This window comes from Saccopteryx leptura, chromosome 7 (genome assembly GCF_036850995.1).
Source record: "Saccopteryx leptura isolate mSacLep1 chromosome 7, mSacLep1_pri_phased_curated, whole genome shotgun sequence".
Classification (NCBI taxonomy): Eukaryota; Metazoa; Chordata; class Mammalia; order Chiroptera; family Emballonuridae; genus Saccopteryx; species Saccopteryx leptura.
In genome coordinates, this window is record NC_089509.1 from 50989123 (window position 1) to 51015746 (window position 26624).

The 26624-nt window shown below is 32.6% G+C and overlaps 1 protein-coding gene across 6 annotated transcripts in view; it reads right to left on the minus strand.

Moving 5' to 3' along the window:
- Positions 1–26624, minus strand: part of LOC136378242 (sodium channel protein type 3 subunit alpha) — a 144796-nt gene that overhangs the window by 43642 nt on the left and 74530 nt on the right. For 2 of the 6 annotated variants that reach the window (XM_066344863.1, XM_066344864.1), the window contains exons 13-18: positions 25674–25874; positions 24386–24518; positions 16403–16641; positions 8193–8366; positions 6602–6958; positions 4191–4658 (exon numbers count right to left, since the gene is read on the minus strand). In XM_066344863.1, the coding sequence (XP_066200960.1) occupies positions 4191–4658; positions 6602–6958; positions 8193–8366; positions 16403–16641; positions 24386–24518; positions 25674–25874 (1572 nt within the window). Of the gene's footprint in view, positions 1–4190; positions 4659–6601; positions 6959–8192; positions 8367–16402; positions 16642–24385; positions 24519–25529; positions 25875–26624 lie in introns of those variants that run through there. The other 4 variants (XM_066344861.1, XM_066344862.1, XM_066344867.1 and 1 more) reach the window with 3 other exon arrangements.

Here is a 26624-nt window from a genome sequence, read left to right on the forward strand (position 1 = left end):
GTCACATCCATATTCATATAAAGATTTCAAGAAATCATGATTATGGGAACTTTAAACATATAAAAGTGAACACAATTCTATATTATATCTTGTTTACAAGATTTGTCCATGTTGTTCTAAAATAAAAAGATCACTATTTGAAATCTGTACCTTCAATTATCTTACATTTTCTTCATGCAATGCTTTATATTTATTTACATACCAGCCTGTTTATATTAGTGTATATGATTACAATAGATACATATATAATGTATAATATAATATATAATAACAGAAATTAACATTTTATCTGTAAAAATTTCTGGAGATCAGTTCTCCCTAACTGTGTTAAGGATGGATATACATTATTATGAAAATAAGTGGAAGAAATAGATAGGTTTCAGACACATCTTAATTAATGATTAAGTTACTGCGTCTTCTTAAAGCAAAATATACGGAAAATTTTTTCCCTTTCTTCTTTTCTGACTTTAGTTTCTTTCCTCCTTCTCTCCTTTCCTCCCTCCTTCCCCCTTCCTTCTTTCCTTCTTTCCTTTCTTCTTTCCTTCCTTCCTTCCTTCCTTCCTTCCTTCCTTCCTTCCTTCCTTCCTTCCTTCCTTCCTTCCTTCCTTCCTTCCTTCCTTCTCTTCTTCCCTCCCTCCCTCCCTCCCTCCCTCCCTCCCTCCCTTCCTTCCTTCCTTCCTTCCTTCCTTCCTTCCTTCCTTCCTTCCTTCCTTCTGTCTGTCCGTCTTTTGAAATGTGTCACTCTGCTGGGTTTAGCTTGTATGTTTTCTCACTTTGCCAGCAAAAAGATAGGATATTCTGTGCTCTCCGAAGCATGACTCAAAGGTCTTTTGCTATTTGTGGTAAAAAAACAACAATTAAAAAGCATGAATTAAAATATCACTTTATGGATATGTTATTTTTAATTCATGTGTGGCCTGACCAGGCAGTGGCACAGTGGATAGATTGTCAGACTGGGATGCAGAGGACCCAGGTTCGAGACCCCGAGGTCGCCAGCTTGAGCGCGGGCTCATCTGGTTTGAACAAAGCTCACCAGCTTGGACCCAAGGTTGCTGGCTTGAGCAAGGGGTCACTCGGTCTGCTGAAGGCCCATGGTCAAGGCACATATGAGAAAGCAATCAATGAACAACTTAGGTGTCGCAACGAAAAACTGACGATTGATGCTTCTCATCTCTCTCTGTTCCTATCTATCCCTCTCCTTGACTCTCTCTCTCTTTGTAAAAAAAAAAAAAAATTAAGTTAAATTAAAAAAATAATTCGGGTGTGTATGCACATGTGCAATAACTACTAAAAAGTAATAACAGTCAACATTAGTGTGCATCTGAAATGCTTTCGATATCAGAAGTTTTAAAAAGTTTCAGATCAAAACTAAACTTTGTTGAAATTTATCTAAATTGTCTTTATAATATTAGGACATGCTGATTTTTGCTTTAAAAAAACTTTATTATTAATCTTTGGGTAAGCATATATGAGAATTACCCTACTATTTTTTCAAGGGTTTTTTTGTATTAATTTTGAAAAACATTGGCATAAAATTTACTGTTAAATTTAACATTACTGAACAAAATAATTTGAATTTTTATCCAAACTTTGTTAAAGTATTTAATTTTATATTTACCTTGAAATATTTTCCTGCAATATTATCCATACATTTTAAATAACTTCACTATATTTTGTAATTTGATTTTATGTATTCAAAATTAACTTAAAGGACAATAGAATTCTTACTTAAAAAGTCACTCAATAAGAAATTTTTTTTTAGGTAATAAAATATTTTCCAAGACTTGATAATAAAGACATTGTATCTCATTATTCCAAATTTATGATACTTAGCCATTAAAAGACATGACAGTGAGGTAGTATTCTATGAAATCATTTAAAACATCTGTAGACATTACAAAGCTTCTGAACTATTCTGCAAACCAGCTGTTTCAAGATATTTAGTTTCCATTGATCCAATTTAAAAATCTATGATATGTGATAAAACCTATGATATTAATGTAGCAAAAGTTTCTCTACCTTTTTGGCTCTTCTATTTCTTCTCAACTCAAGACTTGTTCCTAGTCTTCCCTTATGCTTTCTTTGTAATTACTTCTTTGGTGAGCTCCTCCAGTTTTAAGAGTTCAGATAATTATAAAATTTGCATTACTAAGCTGTTTTTAAACCCTGACCTCTCACCCAGGCTCTGATTCAAACACTGTCACTTTTACTTTAGTCTACTACAATGAAATTTCCTCTCTTTCCATATAAACCTGGTAATTTATTCTAAAATGATTTTCAGACAATGGCATTGCCATTTTTTTGATTTTCCAGATTCTTTACTGGGTTTGTCAAATGGACAATGGATTTTTATATTTATTACCTTAGTTCAGAATTTCTTCACCTTATTGTTATCAAATGATTGTTCCTACATTCTTCACCATAAACACTCATTCTTCACTCTAAACTGTTTTACTTGTTGATACTAAATATATTTTTCTAAAACATCATTTTTTATTAGTTTTCCTGTTCTTCAAGACAGATAGTTCCTTATTGACTATGCAGCCAACTCCAACTCCAAACTTGGACGCACTTCAAAGACTTACAATCTGAAACTGTAATTTACTCATCCAAACATATTTTTCCATTATCTCCTTAATTCATGCTGGTTGTTTCACTGTTTCACCTTAATCTTAAACTCACTCTCAACTCTGTCTTTTGTTAAGTAGGTTTTTGCTTTTTGTTTATATATTTGACCCATACTTTAAAGCCTATTTTAATTTTATCTCTTCCATTTAGCAACTTACGTTCTTGCTAGTCTCAATACTTATAACTTTATGTTCAGTTCTATAGAATTAAACTTTTTAATGTCTTTAATGACTTGGGGGGTTGGTGTTAGCCTCTTCAAAGATTTTCAGACTTCCCTAAAGGAGGCTATGTTATGAAGCTCTTCTTTAACTTTTATTTACTGTTAGTATCCAGTAGAATGTTAAGTTTATAAAAGTATTCAATAAATGTTAATTAATTGGTATCTCTTCTTAAATAATCTATATCAGTTGATGAAAATTAAAATTAGAATAAATTCGTATTATACTAGAATGAGTAACATATAGATTAGAACTGAACTCACTGTGTATACTTTGATTGGATTTCAGAGAAATAATTTTATATGTAATTTTGTATCTACTATTACTTTTTTCAAAATATTTTAAAATTTATTATTATATCTTAGTATCTCTGAAAAAATATCAGGAGGCTATGAGTTGTGATATTGTCAGCTACTTAATATTTATACAAATTCTATTGATATTGTTATTAAAAAAGGCTTTAAAATATGCTTACAAAATCAGATATTATTGGTCTGATTTCTAGGGTGTCAATACTTACCTTCAAACAAAAACTTTCTTTTATAACTCCATGCTAAACTTATTTCCTACTGGTATATTGAAGTCCACAAATAAATAATATTAAAATTTTAATTCTGTTCTCCACAACACAGTATTGCAGAATTAATACCATTAAACTACTATTATGAGATCCTATGAATTCTAATTATATATTAAGAATAATTCCCTTCTTTTCTTTTAAATAACTAGTAATATGACAGTAAGAGCAGCTTTTCAGTCTATAATTTATAATCTTTAAATAGAGCTTTTAAAAGTAGCTTTTAGCATTTTCAAATTCATTTGGAAGACTGACCTTATAAATTTGCTTGTTGCTGACTAGGCTAAATATAATCAGTGCTATTTGTAGTTTTCTAATATGTGTAACACTTTCATAAATAAAAATAACACATTATTATAGTCAATGAAACTTCAGAGGTAAACAAACACTAATAAAGCTTTCACATTAAGAAATTATAGCAACCTTAATATATTATAGAAATGATCAATAAAATATGGTGCATTGGTATTTCTAAAGAGTATAATGTAGTGTAGAATAGAATGTATTAAATAACATTTCTTTTGGAAAGCTATATTTTTTAATCAAACTATCAAGAAAATTAATATACTAAATATTCAAGATAAAAATTTCCTATGGAAAGTTCTATGAAGTCCTTTCTATGAAGAAATTTCCCCCCCAAAAATCTCATACTTTCCTAAAATTACTAGATATATGACTTTGAATATATTTTGATCAACACAATAAAAATATTAAATAATCATATCGCATTATTAAAAATACAACATAAAGTTTAAAAGCATTCTTACCTCTTTGCTTTCTTCTAATTCTGACTCACTGCTGAACTCTTCAGTATTTAAGTTTTCAAAGTCAGACTCTCCAACAGCAATTGGCACTGTAACAGTGAGGCTGGGGTTGTTTATGAATGACATGTCATTTTCATCGATTACATACTTTTCAACACTGCTTCCAGTACCTACACCACTGGTGGTTCCATTTCCATCTTTTAGATAATTAAGCTCTTTGCTTATTTCAATACCAGTATTATTAGACATGCAGCTGTCTATTTTGTTGCCTTCCTGGATTTCTATAACCTTCGGCTTTCTAAAAAAGGTTTTTCGGAAACAGTCCCGTATCTTATTTTTCACATAATCAATTCCCTTTTGCATCCTTCCTACTGCAATCTGGAGATTGTTCATTTCATTATCATCATCAGTAGCAGCAAGATTGTCAGAGCTAAATGAACTCAACAATAAGGCCAGAAAGAGGTTCAGAACCTAAAAAAAAAAATAAAAAAATACTATATTAATATTGAAGTATGTATAACTATGATAGCTTAAATAAGAAACTCATAGATATTTGCTAAAACTAATCCATCAAATGCTTCTTCGTTGCTTACTATGTTTCAGACACTTTGTCTCAATTACACACTATTTAAATGACCGGATATCTCCTATCTGCTCTAAGGGCAACACGGGAAGCCAAGTTCCTTCTCTTTCCTACTGAGGACAATGGGAAACTGGAGCGTCTAAGAATTAAACCGTGTCTATTTAGTATTGCCAGTGAAAAATAAAATCCTATTTTTATGGTTTTGGCCAATGAGAAAAAAACCCAGATATTTTCATTTTAGTCATTTTACTTCATCTCACCAATTTGTCTAGAGAAAGTCTAGTTTTGTGTTTAAATAATAAATTTATTTATTTAATAACTTAGTAATATGTTAAAACAATATACTTGAGATATAAATTCCTTTGTCCAATGGCCACAAACTTTTATAATAACAGAAATTTCAAAATGCAAATCATATAATACATTTTCCATCAATATGCTTTGAAATTTATGTGTCCAAATAGTTCAACAGATGGAAAAAAATATAAAATTATACCAAGGATTAGACTAGACCTATATAATGTAAAATACTTTTTCTGTACAGAAAATATGAGAAAATCTTAACTCTCGGAGTATCACTGGAGTACATGGGGAAATTGTCTAATTAACTGATAAAATATGACTAATACAAAAATAATTAATTATAGCTGATACAAAAGGAAATTTATTTATAGGAATATTTTTAGCTTGAAATGAAGTTACTGAGTTATAAAAAATGTTACATGGTAAGAAGACACATGTAAATCTAAAACCTCAGTTTGTTTATTTCTGTATCAGATTTTGTTGAGAATTTAAAGCCTCCTAATTTACTATGCTGAAACAATATTGCCTGTCCATCTGTGTTCCACACATACTCTTAAGCATTCCATTTGAAATGCACCTCTCAAAAGAAAAGCAGTGTAAGAGTATAAAGAAATTCTTTGTCTTCCTGACCTGTGGTGGCGCAGTGGATAAAGCGTTGACCTGGAATGCCGAGGGTGCTGGTTCAAAACCCTGTGCTTATCTGGTTAAGGATGCTTCCTGCTCCCCATCCCCTTATCTCTATTTCTCTGTTTCTCTCTCTCTGTCTCTCTCCCCTCTCTACAATGAATAAGTAAAATATTTTAAAAAATTATTTGTCCACACATAGAGAAATTTAAATATTAAAACATAAATATCCAAATTGTTCTTTCATATTAGTGCTTTTAAGTCAGAGCTAAAAATAATTTTTATATCTAGTCAATGTTCACATATATGAGTAACTTAAACAGTCAAAATTTATATTTTTTAAGAAATCAAATATAGGAAAGACTATATTTTGTCCACTTCCAAGTCATTTGGATAATTACAATGCATAGTTAAAATATAATGCTCTACTTCATTGAAATTTTTCTTCAAAATTTTGTAATATGCAATTTATGCCTTTGAGTAAATAAACAATATGAACTCTGAATTTATAAAGAACAATTTCAATATAGAGTAGATTTATTGGAGATTATTATTTTATCAAAATAATATTAAGATAAAAATAATTAATATATAAAAATTTTATGATAAAGTTACACTTAATTACAAAAACGGTTCTTTAAAGAAAAAACTATTTTTGTTTCCAAACCTTCAGATAGACCTCATTTAATCACCACATCAACCACAATATTTCAGTTTTATTATTCTAGATTCATAGTTTGGAAACTTGAGAAGTAAAGTAATTGGTTCATGTCTAGAGTGCCAGCACTGGGATTTGAGTCTAGGTCATTGATGATAAATTAAAGATACGTCTACTGCATAAGGTGACCTTTCTAGCTACTGTCTGATCTAGTTTTAGTTATGAATATTTATAATACATACATACCACGAGGTTTCCAATGACCATGACCAACATGAAGACAATAAGGCACATGGTTTGGCCAGCCACCTCCATGCAGTCCCACATGGTCTCTATCCACTCTCCACATAGTACACGGAACACAATCAGGAAGGAGTGGAAGAAGTCATTCATGTGCCAGCGGGGAAGTTGACAGTCACTGGAGATCTTGCAGACACATTCTTTGTAGCTCTTACCAAAGAGCTGCATGCCGACCACGGCAAAAATGAAGACAATGATGGCCAACACCAAGGTGAGGTTTCCCAGGGCCCCCACTGAATTGCCAATGATCTTAATTAGCATATTCAGCGTGGGCCAGGATTTTGCCAACTTGAAAACTCGAAGCTGCAATCAAATGAAAAGGTCATCTTAGTAGTAGTCACAATGTAATTTTGGAAGTCAGACATCATTTTATTAGTATACATATTATAGACCAACCTCTGAGGGATATAAAAGTGGATATAAAATCTCAAAACATAGTAAACAAATACAAATCAGAGAAAAAAGTGTTAACAATATGTATTGGAATTGTAAATAAAATCATATTATTTAAATGCAAAAATAAAAAGATGACGTATTTCAGATGTGATAAATAAAACATTTCTGATTCATCAACAAATACATCTATAAAAACAAATTAATATTTTGATTAGACACATTGTGAATTTAGCAAACTAATGCTATCCTCATACTCTATTTTTGTCAGTAAAAAGAAATATTAAAAGCATGAGCTATATATTTTGACAAACATTTGTGAAATAAAAGTAAAATAACTTACTTTGATAAAAAACTTATAGAAGGTGTTCCTTTAATCTAAAGACATACACATTTTACTTAATTTCCAATAAAATTTTGCCTTTTTTAATGATTTCTTTTTGCTAAAATCAAAAGAAGTTTGTTTTTCTATTGTTTAAAGTGATGATGGTATCAAGTGTACTTACATATACTTTTAAAGTACCTTTATTAACATAAGTTAAGATTGATAAAAAGCTAAGATTAATTGGGACTTAAACTTTTTATCGGCATTTCCTTACAGATTTAAAATCCTTTGAGTAGCACGAACATTCTTTTGTGTATGTCTTGTGCCTGCTGACCATCTAGACTCTAGAGTACAATCGTACAAAAGTTTTTATATTAAAAATGTGTAAAGCAACATTCTAAAAAGGCAGATGTATGTTCTTCTTGTTTCCATAAATTGGTTATCAAACAAACATGATTTTAAGTTAATAAAACTGTAACTGCAACTAATTTTATTTTTTGAAAAAAGAACTCACTACTCAAATTTAAAGCAAAAAAGAAAGTTGAGGAATTTAAAGCATAATTTTAGAACACAAGTGTTTATGAATGTGCCCCACAGAGCTAATCATTATGAAGTGTTTTAACTGCTTTTTATCATTCTTAGAAAATAGTCACATTTAACTTTAAAGAGAACATTCACATATTTTCTTAGAATACTACACATATTGGTATAAATTTAAAATATCATTAAAAGTAAATAATTATATAAATACATATTGATTCCCTTTCAAAATAAGTGTTCTTTTAATGAAAGAAAAATATAAACAGTCTATGCAGGTACCAGTCTGAATGATCTCAGTACAGACAATCCCTCCACATTAGATAGGCCAAGTTCCATCAAACTGAGACTGACAATAATTCCATCAAATATATTCCAGCCCTCTTGGAAATAATAATATGGATCCATGGCAATTATCTTGAGAACCATTTCTGCTGTGAAGATCCCAGTGAAGACCTAAAATAAGAAATGTGACAAATTGATACAAGTTTAGCATTTTATTTCAGGGGAGTATTTTAAGTAAATTTGTTTTATTTATTAAATCTGATAGATTTTCAGGAAAAAGCTGATTTAAAAGCATTTCATCATCCACATTTTAAACTTGGTATTAAGTAATATCTACTAAATTTTTATTTATTTATTTATTTATTTATTTATTTATTTATTTATTTATTTATGTTTAGAGAGAGAGGAGAGAGAAAGAGAAGGGGGGAGAAGCAGGAAGCTTCAACTCCCATATGTGCCTTTACCAGGCAAGCCCTGGGATTCAAACCTGTGACCTCAGTGTTCCAGGTCAATGCTTTAATCCACTGCACCACAATAGGTCAGGCTGTTTTTCTTTTTTCTTTTTTTTTTCTTTTTTTTTTAACAGAGACTGAGAGAGAGTCAGAGAGTCAGAGAGAGGGATAGATAGGGACAGACAGACAGGAACGGAGAAAGATGAGAAGCATCAATCATCAGTTTTTCATTGCGACACCTCAGTTGTTCATTGATTGCTTTCTCATACGTGCTTTGACGGTGGGGCTACAGCAGACTGAGTAACCCCTTGCTCAAGCCAGCGACCTTGGGTCCAAGCTGGTGAGCTTTGATCAAACCAGATGAGCCTGCGCTCAAGCTGGCGACCTTGGGGTCTCCAACCTGGGTTCTTCACATCCTGGTTTGACGCTCTATCCATTGCGCCACCGCCTGGTCAGGCCAGGCTGTTTTTCTTTAAAGATAAACTATGCTTCCACTATAGCCACAGAATTTTTTTTTTTTTTAGTATTTTTAGTATTTTTGCTTTAGGAACAAATTTGTTATTGGAAGTTAGACAGAAATACTTTAAATTTAGTAAAAAAGATGTTTTTTCTTGATTTTTTAAGAGCCATCATCTTATTTCTATGATTTTATAAAAATTCTTGAAAAAAGTGTGAGTTTGCCACAAATGTTTTATAATAATGATCTCTGGATTTGTGCCTCCGAATTAAGGTTAATGGATTCATAAGGGAAGAAACTGCATATTGAATCAAAATCAGCAGGAGACTATCCTCAGTATTTATACATTCACAATTAAAATTAAGGAATTATTTGAGTGGTTGAGTGAATGTCTATTTGACAATAAAAAAAACAAATTCAAACTTTGTTTCTTAACTCAAAACCAAGGCAAAGAGACTCAAGTACATGAAGAGTTATAAAATTACTCTTGAAAAAACATCTTTTAAAAAAATTTTTCTAATTAACTACCATTTACCAAGGTAAGTCAGTCTCTACCTTGGAGAAACTACGTCAAAAAGATATATCAAAATCAGTTTCCTAACCATCATATTGATTAACAATTCTTGATTCACTCTTACTAATACATAAATACAACTAACATATCATTTTCCAAGTCACAGAAAGACCTAAGTGAAATACCCATCCAGAAAAAAGTATCTTCTGCTCATCATTTATTTACTCAAATAAAAATGAAATGTATTTTAAGCAAGCCTGTTACATGAAAAATTTCAGATAGATGGTGGAATGCACATTAAAAAATGATTTTTTCATTTTATAGGACTCTTCATTAGTCTTTTACCCCTAGTGAATGTAAAATAAATTCTAATTTAAACAAATACTATTTCTTACACAAAGTTTCAGAAGCAGATACTATTTGAAATGGGCAACTTAATTATAGAAATATATTAAACTATCTAGGAAGGTGTTAGAAACTATCTAGGTAAATGATCTACAAAGGTGATCTTTTTAGTCCTTCTGAAATAACTAGAAAGTGTCCTGCATTATGAAAACCTATACCTTACACTTACATTCTTTTTTTTTTTACACTTACATTCTTTCATCTAAAATTTAATCTCAACATAACACTTCTCTTTAATAGTAATCTTTTAATTACAATTTATAACAAAATTACAGCTGTTTATAGTTTTAAATGTTTTCAATTTAGGCCCTACATATCAATAGGATTGTTTTTAGTATATTGTAGTCTAATTTAGCACATGTGTAGGTTTAGCATTGTCAGTGAGTAAAAAATTTTTTAAATGTCTTATTTTAGCTAAAGTCAACCAAGGTTACTGATTATGATGCTTATGTTTACATAATTTTAAAACTCTATTGCCTGACCTATGGTGGCACAGTAAAGTGTTGACCTGGAATGTTAATGTCACTGGCTCAAAACTCTGGGCTGGCCTGGTCAAGATTCATATGAGAAGCAACTATTATCAGTTGATGTTTCACCCTATATATATAGCATATTTAAATATACATAATAGATATATAAATATATATATAATATCCACCTATGGTTTATAAACACAGCTAACATATGGCTTATAAACATACATTATCTGCTTTTGATTTTTTTTGTATCACAAATAATTTTTAAAACCCAGACAATTAATAAAAATCATATTAAGTATTTATTGTTTGGACTCTACATAATTATTTCTTGTCTACTGCAAAAGTTCTTTGTCTTTTGAAATTTTGGATTTTATGATTCTATAGTCATTTATTATTCATTCTTAAAATAAATTACTGAGCACCTAATAAATGATAGATATTATATTAGCTATAAAAATAAAATAGTAATTAAGATATACAAACCTGAAATTGAATAAACTTAGTTCATTTAGGCTGACATAACTCTTATGGACAGTGAATTTATAGGCTTTTAAACCAGTTTCTTTAATGAGGAGATAAGTTCAGTGAAAACTTTCTAACCTATTCTATGTAATGACATGTGACAGTAAAAATTTAATTGCTACAATGGAGATAAGAATCATCTTGTAAATCTGGACCAATAGTTAAGAAATCTGGGGCATTTGGATTTGTTTGGGGGGCACAGGGACTAGCATGAGCAAATAGGGAGGGGATGGGAAGGTTACATAGGTTGAATACCATTGAGCATTTACTTGGGCAGAGAAAAAAATTCTGTTAATTTACATTAAAAATATACATATGTTCATTCTAAACACTGAAGTTCTGATATTGATCAGTCTGCTCTACAGAACCTCCACTTGCTTAGACCAGTTCCTTTCCTTTGTACTGTATTTCACGTAACTGTAGCTTTTTGTTCCATTATTACTAGCTTCTGTTGTAATGGTTTTAGTTTCATTATTCCCATGTTTTTTGAATGTGCATCTTTAAATTCTTGTTGTTGTTTGATATTTTTCATTTTGGATGAAATTGAAATATACTTAGAAATGGTGACAAATTATTTGACATTTGTGATTTCACTTTCCTTACCTGTGAAATGATATTTATTGAGATGGTTTATCAGGCTTATATCTAAAATTCTTAGACTTCTATCAGTATTGTATCACTTAGCAAATTTTATTTAGAAATTGGGATACACATTATTTTTATTTATTATACACATTATTGTTATTTATTATAATTATTATTCCAGGGAATGAGTTAGACAGCAAAATAGCAGTCCATTAATGCAAGAGGTATTCCAGGTGAACTCTAAGATTTAACTCCCAAGTGTCTTATTTTTCAATAAATAAGAGTAATTATTTTCCTTCAAACAGTTGTTATATTCCTGTCCTGAAATTTAAATTAATGTCCTATACCAAATCATTTTATTAAAATAATTTAGCTAGTGGTGTTTCTTTAGGCTTTTTCTTCTAAAGAACCTATAAGATCCTTAGAACAGGTACCATGCTTACCATGCTCTGAGTTCCCTTCTGGGTTTAGCAGAATATGGACATATCATATACCTTTAATCACTGGTTAAAATGAAAGCTATAGTAAGAAAAGTAACCAGTTCGTTGAAGTTACAAATCAATTTCCTTGGATAACCAGTTACAAGTTAGTTGGAAATGTTTGTGTGATAAAGAGGTTGTCTAAACTACTATGATTGATTAGAGGATTTCTTGCTTAGAGAATCCCTAAGGTAGGTGCATGGGTTTTCTAAAGGTAGAAACAAAATAAAAAACAAAGACATAACGGGGCATCTTAGAGAAACTCAAGAGAGATTTGAGGTTTCTTGATACTCAAATTTAATCAATTCAATTACAGAGAAGTGATGTAATTTTTACATGCTTTTGAAACAGGATGTAAAAGAGACACATTGATCTAAGTAAAAACTGAAAGTTCTGCAATTCTTTTATGGGAAATGCTTTTGTTAATCAATTCAACCAAAACCTTTATGCTCTTGTTTATAAGGCAGTATGCAATGATTTGAATAGTAATAAACTAGTCCATAGAAATTCTAAATTTATTTTAATAAGAAAACAATAAACCCCATAAAATATGAAGTGCAACCATCTAAGGTATATAATATAGTCAAAATTTAGCTAAGTACCTATGATATAAGGCAGTGATTTTCAACCTTTTTTTTTTCATGGCACAAACACACACTAATTACTAAGGTCAGTGCCCCTGACTAAATACAACCATTTTCATCTCATAGCACAAATAAATTAGTTACTAAGGAAGAAGAGGTCAGGGCCCCTTTTTCTTTAGTAATTAGTTTATGAGTGCATGAGAAACAAAGGTTGAAAATCACTGATATAAGCAATATTTTATGTACCTATCTACATAGCTAACTACATACTAAGTATATATTTTTACATCTGATATTTTATATCTATGTGAAATATAAAGTATTTTTATATATAAATATTTATTATAAATTTGATATTAAATGAGGTGTGAGATGAGGAATTAAATTATAAAATGCTTTATGAATATAAGGTATTATTAATAATAAAATGCTATCAACCAATAGAAAGTCAATTTACACATTTTCCTATTCTTAAGGTTCAAGAGTTAATTCAAGTCTGCTCCTTGTTATCTATGCTCTCCATCTTGATGAATCTTATATCCTTGCCACTAATTCCAATTTACCAATGGCTCTACCAGTCATCAGTCTTCCACTCCACTTCCCAATTCATTTTTTTCATTGTTACTCCTAAATTATAGAATTTTAGAACTGAGAGGACATAAAAATTATCTAGTTTGAACAATGTACTAATGAGAAAACAGATCCAAAAATCTAGGTAACTTTTTCAGGATCAGCCAGACAGACATTTAGCACCCAGATTTGGTGCTTTAGTCTAGTGCTTTTCCATACTCAATTGCTTCAGCATTGAAATTCTATAAAACCTCAATTTCCTGCTTCACTCTGACAAATTTCTTCCTTCATTTGTCTGACTTCCTTAACACCCCAATGTCCTGGGAAAAATACAAGAGCTAGAGCAGAACTATTTTTCATCAGTTTTACAAAGAAAGGTTGCTAGTATATATAGGAGGAAGGAAATTGTTTATTGAGCACATGCTAGATGCCAGACATAGTGCTAAGTGTTTTCGCATTACCTCACTTGACCTCATAACAACTCTGGGAAATGGGTATTATTATATCCGTTTTAGTAATAGAAAACCAAAACTCAGATGTTTTATCAGACATGTCCAGATGCTACATTATTAGTAAGCATTGGCAATGAGGTCAAATCCAGTTTCACCTGACTGTAAGGTCCATCTTCTTCCACAATATCTTGCTACCTGAATCAGCCCTTTGGGGTATGAAATGATGAGTTGGTTATTTATTGAGCAACAACCATGTATATACTGTTGGAGGCACACAAAAATATAGCACATGACCTTAGCCATGGAGTAATTTATAATGGATTTCAAAATCAAGAATTATAATAAAACAAAAATACAATAAGAAACTGTTTAATATTCAAGCATGTTTTATTTACAGATGCATTTGGAGTAAAGAAAAGAGTTTAATTTGATAGTCTTTAGAGGAGATAAGATTGGAATTGAGCTTTAAAGAATATGACGAACTAAGATATGGTGATTTGAGTCAGAATACCCTAAATGTGAATGTAGACGACAATGAGATATTTTCCTATATGTCACTCAATAAAAATGTGTGTGATGTTTGTGTAGTACAGTGAGAAGGCTGATGGTTTCTGTTTAGGAAAATATGGACACTAAGTTGGTATAGGAAGGATGGCCTCAGACAGGGTGAGGGAGTTTTGAAAGCCAGAAAAGAGTGTTGACCTACATATATAGACAATAGATACTTTAGCAAGGTAATAGCATATTGAGTGCAGAGTACCAGAAATATTTTAATAATATTAAAATATAGGATTAAAAAGGACATACTTTGAAAGAAGTAACAAGTTTTTATATCAACTTATATATAAGAAATAAGGGGGAAATCAATCATAATGGTGATAAGATTCCTATCTTTGAAGTTGGCAGGCCACTACTAGAGGTAACAAAAAAGTAAAATGATATTTGTTAGGACTTTCAATAAACTGAGGAAAGATCATCTTTCAGCTACCATATATTGTGTTTAAAGTTGCCCTTTAGCAATGGTCTGTAACATTTTGTTTGAAATATAGGATTTGAACATGACATATCACAAGAGTAAATAATAACAAGTTATTGAGAACAGAAAAACATTGAGTAAAAACAGCTGTAATAGGCATGAGAAAAGAAGATCAGAAAAGGAGACTGTGTGGACTCATTGGAAATATCAAGGAACAATCACACACACACAAAAATCAATATAACAAGTGCCAAAGATGAAAATCTTGGGAATCTGCTGGGGTTCTTTCTATTGACACAAAAAATGAAATGAAGTTGAAACCACGTATTAGAGTAGATGTTTATGCAATTTTATGTAACTGTATGTCCAGAATTTCCTTTCTACCTTCTGTTGCGGATTGTTCCTCTACATGTATTGCTCCTAAAGTCTGCCATATTTTCATATGACTCCACCTTCTGCCAAGACTGATTAAACCAGAAGTCAGCAAAATTCAAGCTATGACAAAAAAAATCTATACCAAACACAGTCCTCCTATCATGAGAGTATTTGAACTGGAACTGAAGAGCTAGTCTTTTTTCAGTGCAGAGGTTACAAGATGTAAAACCAGTGAGCTATAGCTGAACATGTTTCCTGACCTAGAGGTAAAGGATGCAATGAATGTGTGGGCTACATCTAAGTCCTTGGTTAAAGCAATTTCCTGGAGCGCAACTAAAAAATTGTCCTAAATGTGGTTTAGTAGGTTTATCTTTCCTTTCTATTCCACAAGTCACTATTCTTCCCCCCTCTTAAGTTTGAGTTCTTTTGTATTTTGTGTCGAAAAGAACAGTCTTGAGTAATAAATTATATAAATACTTTTCTTATTTGTTCATCTATTTCAGTTTCTGTATACAATTTAGGACTACATGTACATATCAGCACACACATACATGGATGCCTGCTCTAGTAATCTGAACCAAAAGTATGGTTAAATTACAAATGCATTTTTACCAACTATTTCTTTTTTATGTGAATACTACTGAAGCATTTTACTAGATCAGTGATTTTCAACTAGTGTACCACAAGAATTTTTAAAATATGGGATATCTGACTATTTAGTCAGGGGTACTGACTTTTTTCCCTTGGATTCTCAAATTAAAAAATGACAACCAACACAACAATGGCCATCTGGCCTGAATGAATCAAAATTATATGTATTCTTTTGTCAGATCAGCAAATAAAAGTATAACATATTGTTTGGTTTGGTGCAAAATTTTAGTAATTAGTTTATGTGAGCCATGAGATGAAAAAGGTTGAAACTGCTGTATTAGGTAATTCCATCTGAAACAACTATGTCCTTTTTTGTATAGAAATCAACCTGTGTGCTCCTTTCAATGGACGTGATCTTTTCAGAGGCTATGAGTGTTAAAGCTTCGTGTTTGTGAAGCTAGATTTAGATCTCATGGTTTCTCTTGATCTGTATTTCTAGCAAGAATGACAGTAAAAATTTTCACAAGTTTACAACTGGTAAGACACCATTATCAATCAGCCTGGATGTTGGTCTAAACAATCAGCATTCAAACTAGTTAAATTTTAGACCTTATCACTGAGATTCCTTGTAATGTTTTTACAGATTTTTTTTCCTGACAAGAAAAAGAGAATATAGTTTTTGTTTTAACAGCACAGATGGATTTCTTTTTTGCTCTTTATCCCCCATGCCTGTCCAAGAAAATAAGTAAACTTCAAATAAACTTACCAGGTTTCCTACAGTCAATACACTACTGAATTGACCAGTCATTGGATAGTGTTCCATGGCCATAAAGAGGGTATTTAAGACAATGCAAATAGTGATGGCAAGATCAACAAATGGATCCATAACAATTAAATTCACAAGATGCTTCACTTTTAGCCATGCATCACAGCAGTCCCAGATCAGAAACACATTGGCAAATCTATACCAGCATGGTGGACATTTCTGTCTAGATTCTTCAAGTTCTGGAGGAATAATAAAGAGGAACAGTATAGTAAATAACATTACAAAAAAATTGTTGCCATAAATTATATATTATTTGATAAAATTGATGCTTCTACTTAGGGAATAGAAGTTTACATAACAGCTTAATAAACTTAAGAAGAAACATTAAAGATTTTCATAAAATGTTTATTAAAATATGAAATAATTTTAGTTGAAATTTATTTCCCCTTTAATTAAATAAAAATATTTTTCTTTTAGTTGAAATTTATTTCCCCTTTAATTAAATAAAAAACATTTTTAATTTAATATTTTGCTTCAAATAGAATTTTTATATTACAGAAATATTAAATGTACCAAATAATTATTGTTTATTTTGAAAATATTTTTTTAGAGAAAGAGAGAAAGAAAATCAGAAGCAGAGAGACACAGAGAGACAAGAACATCAATATGTTCCTGTATGAGTACGTGCCCTGACTGGGAATCAAACCAGCAAACTTTGGGCTTTGGGATGAAGCTCCAACCAACTGATCTATCTGGGCAGCCAAGGCTCAATAATTTATTTATTGGTTGATTTTTAGAGAGACAGAGAGGAAGGGTGAGAGAGGGGAAGGGAAAGGGAAGCATTCATTTGTTTTCCACTCAGTCATTCATTCATTGGTTATTTCTCATGTGTACCCTAACCTGGGAGGAAACCCACAACCCTGTCAATTCCAAATGATGTTCCAACTGAGCTAACTGGCCAGGGCCTTGAAAGTACCTTCTTAAAAACATTGTTGAAAAAACTGTGATCCTTATTAATATGTGTGACTTATTCTCTCCTCTGATTGTCTCCACATCAGCATTGATCTTCCACACAATAAGAATGTAGTATGTATTTTTTAGTATAGATTAAGACTCAATTGTACTTCTATTATTCATATGTCCTTCTGTTTCAGAGTTTTGGCCTAATATATAAAAAAAATTACTAGTAATTTTAATGGGTGAAGCCTATTATAAAATAATTAGGTGACTGTTCAGATATCCAATACACTAACAGAGCAAGATACAAAATATAATTGATGCTGTCTAAAGAATACATATCAATATATTTTATATAGTTGACTTTACATTGCAGAACTAATGTTATATCCTTCTAAACTTCAAGAAGTGGTAACTTACTTAACAAATGAACAAGGGAGTAATAGTTACTACCCATTCCTCTGTGTCAAAATTGATAAGCATTATGTCAGCTTTCCTTTGGAGAAGTATAATGGTTTCTGAAAATGTGGAATATGGGGGAGAGATCTTTTTATAGGGTCCCTGTTGAACTGGAACACATGTTTTGATTTTTCCAACTCATTCATGTTCTACTCCAAACCCCATCATTACCTCTTTGCCTGGAAAAAATATTAAAGGTTGAAAGAATTGTTTTTTTGCTATCTCTATACCAATAATTAAAAAGAGAAGTGTTTAATTGTATAAGGATAACAGCAAAAGAATAAATAATCACTGATATAATATCAAGTGGGAGACTACCACTGTGCACGGAAGATAAGGATCCAAGTCAAAAAGGAATAAGGGAGAACCAAGATAGCAGTGGAGTAGGCAGATGCACAGACTCCCAGCTCATACCACCAAACTGGAGTACAAATTAATTTAGGAACAATCAGCATGTAAAACCAACTTTGGATTAAAAGAACAGGTCTCAAAAACTAAGAAGCAAAGAAGAAGCCACACTGAGTCTGGTAAGGAGTGCCGAGGTGCGGTGGGTCTCCCCTGTTTCCAGGAATGAAGGTGGGGTGAGACTGAGAGTCCAGAAGGGCTCTCATTACAAGGAGAAGAGCAGAGAATATCACTTACAGCCACTTGCCTGGAGACCTGGAAATGAGGTCAGCTGAGAGGGCTGGCTTGTCTTCCAAAAAGAAGTGGGGGAGAGAGACAGATGGTGACAGGCAAAGAAATGCATAAGATGGCCTGAGAAACTGACTCATTCAGTGCAGAGGTGGCCATAGCTGGGGGAGGGGTTGAACCCTCCTCCAGAAAGCTCTCCAGCTCCAATCAGAGCAACAAGACACAGCTGAAAACAGGAAGTGAGGATGAGGGGCAGTAATTCAGGTCTCCATGGAAATCCGAGATACACAACCCTTACTGAAACTAAGAAAGCACCCCACCCCTGGAGAGAACCTGGCAGATCCGGACTTCAAAGTCTCAGGTTACGCCCACTGCATTCCTGGATACAGCTCCAAATAAGACCCCTGCTGAGATCAGTAAACAAGACTATCATTGAGTTAAGAAAACTGAGAAGAAACAAACAAATCAAGACTTCAGAGAGGCTCTACTAGGTAAGGAAATCACAGCTGGAAGAAGCCTATAAGTCATAGAGAATAATGAGTAGGCAGAGAAGCATAAGTCATATGCTTCAACAAGATAAATCCTTTGATAAAGTCTTGGACGAATCACAAGTAATCAAATTGCCAAATACAGAATATAAAATATGATTTTTCAGATGCTTAAAGATCTCAAAGCTACAATGGATGGACTCAATGAACACTTTAGTATAGACATTAAAAGCAACAAAAAGGACACGAAAATCATAAAGAAGAACCAGACAGAAATGACAAACACAATATAAGAAATGAAGACTACAATGGAAGGAATTAAAAGCAGGCTGGATGAAGCAGAGGATTGAATCAGCAACTTAGAGGACAAGATAAGTGAAAGCACAGAAGTGGAGCAGCAAAATAGAAAAGAGACTGAAAAGATCTGAGGAAACTCTGAGAAAGCTCTACAACAACCTAAGAGAAACATCATCCACATCATAAGGATTCCTGAAGAAGAGAAAGAACAAGGGATAGAGACCTTGTTCAATGAAATCATAACTGAAAACTTCCCTAAATTGATGCAGGAAAAAGTCACACAAGTTCAAGAAGCACAGAGAAGTTCATTAAAGAGAAACCCAAGAAAACCTACACCAAGACACATCATAATTAAAATACCAAAGCTAAGAGACAAAGAAAAAATGTTAAAAGCTGCTAGAGCAAAAAAGGCTATCACCTACAAAGGAGCTCCCATAAAGATGACATCTGACTTCTCAACAGAAACACTTGAGGCCAGAAGGGAATGGCAAGACATATTCAAAGTAATGCAGAATAAGAGCCTACAACCAAGACTTTTTATTCAGCAAGGCTATCTTTTAAAATTGAAGGAGAAATAAAAAGCTTCCCAGACAAAAAACAAAAACAACCCCCCCCCCACACACACACACACAAAACTCAAGGAATTCATTACAACCAAATAAATGCTGCAAGGAATGTTAAGGGGCCTGTTGTAAACAGACAAAGGGGAAAAAGAATATAGTAAAATAGAAATATAATTTTAAAGAATAAAGTGGCAATAAACAACTACATATCAACAGTAACCTTAAATGTAAATGGATTAAGTGCTCCAATCAAAAGACATAGGGTAGCTGAATGGATAAGAAAAAAGGACCTGTATGTATGCTGTCTACAGGAGATGCACCTCAAAACAAAGATACACATAGACTCAAAGGATGAAAAAAAATATTTTATGCAAAAGAAAATGAAAAAAAAAAACTGGGGTAGCAATACTTATATCTGACAGAATAGATTTTAAAACAAAGACTATATAGTAAGGGATAAAGAAGGTCACTACATAATAATAAAGGGAGCAATCCAACAGGAATAGATAACCATTATAAATATATATGCACCTAATACAGGAGCACCTAAATATATAAAGCGGATTTTGATGGACATAAAGGGAGAGATGAACAGCAATACTATAATAGTAGCGGATTTTAATACCCCACTAACATTAATGGATAGATTCTCAAGAAAGAAAATTAACAAAGAAACAACAGAATTAAGGAATACACTAGATCAACTGTATTTAATAGATATCCTCAGAAAATTTCACTCTAAAGCAGCAGAATATACATTCTTTTCAAGTGCTCATGGTACATTCTCTAGGATAGACCACATATTAGGGCATAAAACAAATCTCAACAAATTTAAGAAGATTGAAACCATATCAAGCATCTTCTCTGACCACATGGCATAAAACTAGAAATCAACTACAATAGAAAAACTGAAAAACACTCAAACACTTGGAAACTAAACAGCATGTTATTAAACAAGGACTGGGTCAACAATGAGATCAAGGAAGAAATAAATAATTTCCTTGAAACAAATGAAAATGAGCATACAACAACTTGAAATCTGTGGGACACAGTAAAAGCAGTCCTGAGAGGGAAGTTCATAGCATTACATGCATACCTTAAAAAGCTAGAAAAAACTCAAAAAAACAACAACTTAATCTTGCAACTAAAAGAACAGCAAGTAAAGCTTAGGGAAGTAGAAGGAAGAAAATAAAGATCAGAGCAGAAATAAATGACATAGAGACTAAAACATTAATAGAGAGAATCAATAAAACCAAGAGCTGGTTCTTTGAAAAAGTAATTAAGATTGATGAACCCTTAGCCAGAATCTCCAAGAAAAAAAGAGACAGGACTCAAATAAATAAAATTAGAAATGAGGGTGGAGAAATAACAGAGGACACAGCAGAAATACAAAGGATTGTAAGAAAATACTATGAATAACTGTATGCCAAAGAATTAGACAACCTAGGTGAAATGAACAAATTCCTTGAAAAATGTAATCTTTCAAATATCAATCTGGAAGAATCAGAAAACCTAAATAGACCGATTACAAAAAATGTGATTGAAACAGTTATCTATAAACTCCCAACAAACAAAAGCCCTGGGACTGATGGTTTCACAGGCAAATTCTACCAAACATTCAGAGAAGAACTAACTCCTGTCCTTCTCAAGCTATTTCAAAAAATTTAAGAGGAGAGAAAATTTCCAAGCTCCTTTTATGAGGCGAACATAATTCTGATTCCAGGCAAAGACAACACAAAGAAAGAAAACTATAGGCCAATATTCCTGATGAATTTAGATGCTAAAATTCTCAACAAAATATTAGCAAATTGGATCCAGCAATACATGAAAAATATCATACATCATAATCAAGTATGATTTATTTTGGGGAGGCAAGGCTGGTACAATATTCGCAAATCAATCAATGTGATTCATCACATAAACAAAAGGAAAGACAAAAACAACATGATAATATTAATAGGTGCAGAAAAAGCATTTGATCAAATCCAGCACCCATTCATGATCAAAACTCTCAGCAAAGTGGGAATACAGAGAACATACCTCAACATGATAAAGGCCATTTATGACAGGCCCACAGCTAACATCATCTTCAATGGGAAAAAGTTAAAAGTAATTCCCTTAAGATCAGGAACAGGGCAGGGGTGCCCCTATTCACCACTCTTATTCAATATAGTTCTGGAAGTCCTAGCCACAGCAATCAGACAAGAAGAAGAAATAAAAGGCATCCAAATTGGAAAAGAAGAAGTAAAACTATCATTATTTGCTGATGATATGATACTGTACCTAGAAAACCCTAAAGTCACAGTCAAAAAACTACTGGACCTGATAAATGAATTCAGCAAGGTGGCAAGATATAAAATTAATACTCAGAAATCAGAGACATTTTTATACACCAACAATGAACTGTCTGAAAGAGAAATTAAGAAAACAATCCCCTTCTCTATTGCAACAAAAAAATATAAAATACCTAGGAGTAAATTTAACCAAAGAAGTTAAAGATTTGTACGTGGAAAATTATAAAACATTGATAAAAGAAATCAAGGAAGATACAAACAAGTGGAAACATATATCGTGCTCATGGATAGGAAGAATAAACATCATTAAAATGTCCATGTTACCCAAAGCAATTTATAAATTCAATGCAATTCCTATTAAAATACCAAGGACATACTTCAAAGGTATAGAACAAATATTCCAAATATTCATATGGAACCAAAAAAGAACATGAATAGCCTCAGCAGTCTTGAAAAAGAAGAATAAAGTGGGTGGTATCACACTTCCGGACATCAAGTTATACTACAAGGCCATTGTACTCAAAACAGCTTGGTACTGACATAAGAACAGGCATATAGATCAAAGGAACAGGACAGAGAACCCAGAAATAAACCTGCACCTTTATGAACAATTGATATTTGACAAGTGTGGTGATAGCATATAATGGAGTAAAGACAGTCTCTTTAACAAATGGTGTTGGAAAAATTGGTCAACTACCTGCAAAAAAATGAAACTAGACCACCAACTCACACCATTCACAAAAATAAACTCAAAATGAATAAAACACTTAAATGTAAGTCATGAAACCATAAGCATCCTAGAGGAAAACATAGGCAATAATCTCTTCGACATCATTTGCAGCAATATATTTGCCGATTTATCTCCACACACAAGGGAAATAAAGGACAGGATAAACAAATGGGACTATATCAAATGAAAAAGTTTTTGCACAGCTAAAGACAATATGAACAAAATAAAAAGGCAAACCACACAATGGGAGAACATATTCGACAATACATCTGATAAGGGGTTAATAACCAAAATTTATAAAGAACTTGTAAAAATCAACACCAGGAAGATAAACAATCCTATCAAAAAATAGGCAAAAGAGATAAATAGACACTTCTCCAAAGAGGACATACAGATGGCCAATAGGCATATGAAAAAATGCTCATCACTAATCATTAAAGAAATGCAAATTTAAACCACAATGAGATATCACCTCACATCAGTAAGAATGGTGCTCATCAACAAAACAACATAGAGTAAGTGCTGGTGAGGATGTGGAGAAAAGGGAACCCTCCTGCACTGCTGGTGGGAATACAGACTGGTACAGCCACCAGTATGGAGATTCCTCAAAAAATTAAAAATCAAACTGCCTTTTGACCTAGCCATCCCACTTTTAGGACAAGAATACCATAGCACAGTTTGAAAAGGAGAAATGCACCCCCATGTTTATGGCAGCATTGTTCACAATAGCCAAGACCTGGAAACAGCCCAAGTGTCCGTCAGTGGATGAGTGGATTAAAAAGCTTTGATACATATACACAATGGAATACTATGGGGCTATGAAAAAGAAGGAATTATTATTTTTTTGTGACAACATAGATGGAACTGGAAACTATTATGTTAAGTGAATAAGCCAGGCAGAAAAAGAAAAATATCATATATCCTCACTCATATGAGGAATCCGACGAACAATACAAACTGAGGAGTGGAATAGAAACAGAGGCGGGATGAAAGGATCCAGAAGGAAAGCAGACAGAGGGAAAGGGGATGATAGGGTGATAGGATGGGATGAGAGCAGAAAAGCAAATCCTAGAGGGAAGGGCAGAAGGCATTATGGGGAGGGAGATGGAGGATGTACTGGGGAACATGGGTGACATTAGAATCTATGTAAAATCAATAAATTAATAATAAAAAAAAGGAATAAGGACAATGTCTTGGCTGGATAATTCAGTTTGTTAGACTTAGAGCATCATCCCAACGCACAGAGGTTCCTGATTCGATCTCCAGTCAGGGCACATAGAGGAACAGATAGACGTTCCTTTCTCTCTCTCTCTCCTTTCCTCTTTCTCTAAATCCCATCAATAATATATATATGAAATATATATATTAATATATATATAAGAAATAAGGATAATATTAGTTTTTATAATCATTGTGAGCAATATGTATTCCATATATCATACATTTAGGTCTATTATACAGTTCTGATCCTCGGATATTGACTGTGGTAATTTAAAGAGAAGACCTAGTTCCACGAAGTATATGATCATGGAAAGCCAGCTGTCCTTTGGCCTGCCTCTTACCCTCCATTGTGTTGGTCAAGATGCTGGCTATGCTCATTGCTCTTTGCCTTCCGGAAGAATCCTCCAGCATTTCCATTGAGATCTGGTAAGAACTTAGCCTTCTCTTTCTGATGTCTGTTTCAGTGGTGGTGCCCTGCAAACCAAATACTGATGGCTCAAACCACCCTTTTTAATGAAGAAGACAACACCACATAACATTTCTTTGGAAAATCATGCTACATGCAATTTTTGTGAATAACAATTTTTCAAGTAATAATAGAATATTGAATTTGTTTTTAAGTTATAAACAGTTTTTTAATTATCATAGGCGATACACTTTAACAAGAATTCACCAGTTAAAATGCAACTGTATAAGGCAATTATATTAAGAGAACCTGCTGGAATTTTCAGGGAAATTTTCATAAGCATGCTGATGTTATATATTGTTTCACTTTATTCAAATTCAAAATTTTTTGTTTATCTTAATAATTAATAATCAGATCAATATTCCCCCCAAATAAATACAGGATTAATAGCCCCAAGGATAAATTATTTAATTGAGGCTATATTGACAATATTGACATATAAGGGCCAATCTTTTTCATGCACAAACACAGATGTACGATGAAATGTGTGTGCTTTCCTGAGATTTCTTTAATTATTTCTATATGCCATTTTATAAGAAATAACATTTTAGAGTTATTTTAATAGAAATCAAGATATTTAGGGTCACTGTAATATTGACAGTATGTAACAACTGCCCTTTATCTATATTGCTTATTATAATATTTCATTATAAGCACATAAAATTTCCAGAGTATAAATAAATAATTACACAATTCTCAGTGAACATATATCCATAATAATGATTTGGTTGTTAAGGTGGTCATTATTTTGTGTTGGTAGTTTAACTGAATTTGCAGATATGCATTTGATCCCAGATTTCAAAACCTGGGCTCTTTTAACCTAAAGCATTTGAAATGGTCCCATACAATTCAATTGGTTCTAAAAACTCTACTGCTTTGCACTCAGTAAATAATATATTATTTTTAAGGACTTTCATTTTGGGGAAGCAGGATGGTATAACAGGCTAAACTGCCTAGGCCTTGATAATTTCAAATTGGTGTATAATGTCAGTAGTAGCTAACTTATTATCTATTATCACCTCTGGCAGTTGTCCAGTAGGTGAGATTAGAGCTGATGGTCCACCCACCAAGGAAACCACACCATTGCAATCCACAGTGCTGTGCATCTTCCCATTGGCTGGAAGCCCTGGCACCATCCTGGATGACATACTGGCCTGACTAACGTTACTGTTGCGTCGCTCTCCATGTCTGTGTGGCAGAAACAGTGAGTCTCTCCTGCTCTCGCTGTCTTCAAATGTACTGTGCTCATCATCAGCAAAGTCATTTTCAGAACCGACATCCTTTGCCCGACCTCTGAAGCTGAAAATGCTTGTTTTGCTGTTGCGTCGTGGGGAAAACAGGGAGCCACGGATACTTAACAGAGACTGAAGAGAGAGCAACAGGAAAGGAACAGGGTGGGGGGCACACGCAATGATTTAGTCAAAGTCCTAGTATTGTGGAATCTGTTTACTTTGGGGTTTAGAATTGTCTTGGTCTTTAACACAGGCAATCAAATTTATAGAGAACACATGAGTTTTAATATTTTTATTATACATCACAATGAAAATTTAAGTGTACTGTTTATTTTTTTAACTAAGAACCCTGATTTATAATTTACTAAGTGCACAACCACTTCATTTAATCTTCATCTAGTACTGTGAGATGGATTTTTAAATCATCACGTTATAGGGCTAGAATTTCATGCTGAAGAGGATAATTGACTCTGGGGGGGGAGGAGTGGTAGTTAAACAAATAGTAGGTGGTTTTCATGCCTAAATACTATATATATACGATCTGAAAAGGCATACATACAACTTAGAATATAAGTTATGGCTCAAGTGAGACTGTTGGCTCAGATTTCAAATATTTGTAGCAAATATTTTATTTCTGGATAATGGTTTAAACAAAACTATTATCTCTTTAGTCATTTTTTGGGAGTTCCATAAGGAAATTATTCTTTTTTGTGGACCTGTTTGTCTCTCCATGTGGGAATAGAGATCATGAAATTTACCTATATAGCTATCTTCCAAATCTGCTTACAGTTTCCCAAATGGCTAATAATGACTCACATTATTTGAATGATTCACATTATTTGAGAATAATATATCATAGTAATGACAGCATACAGTATTTCT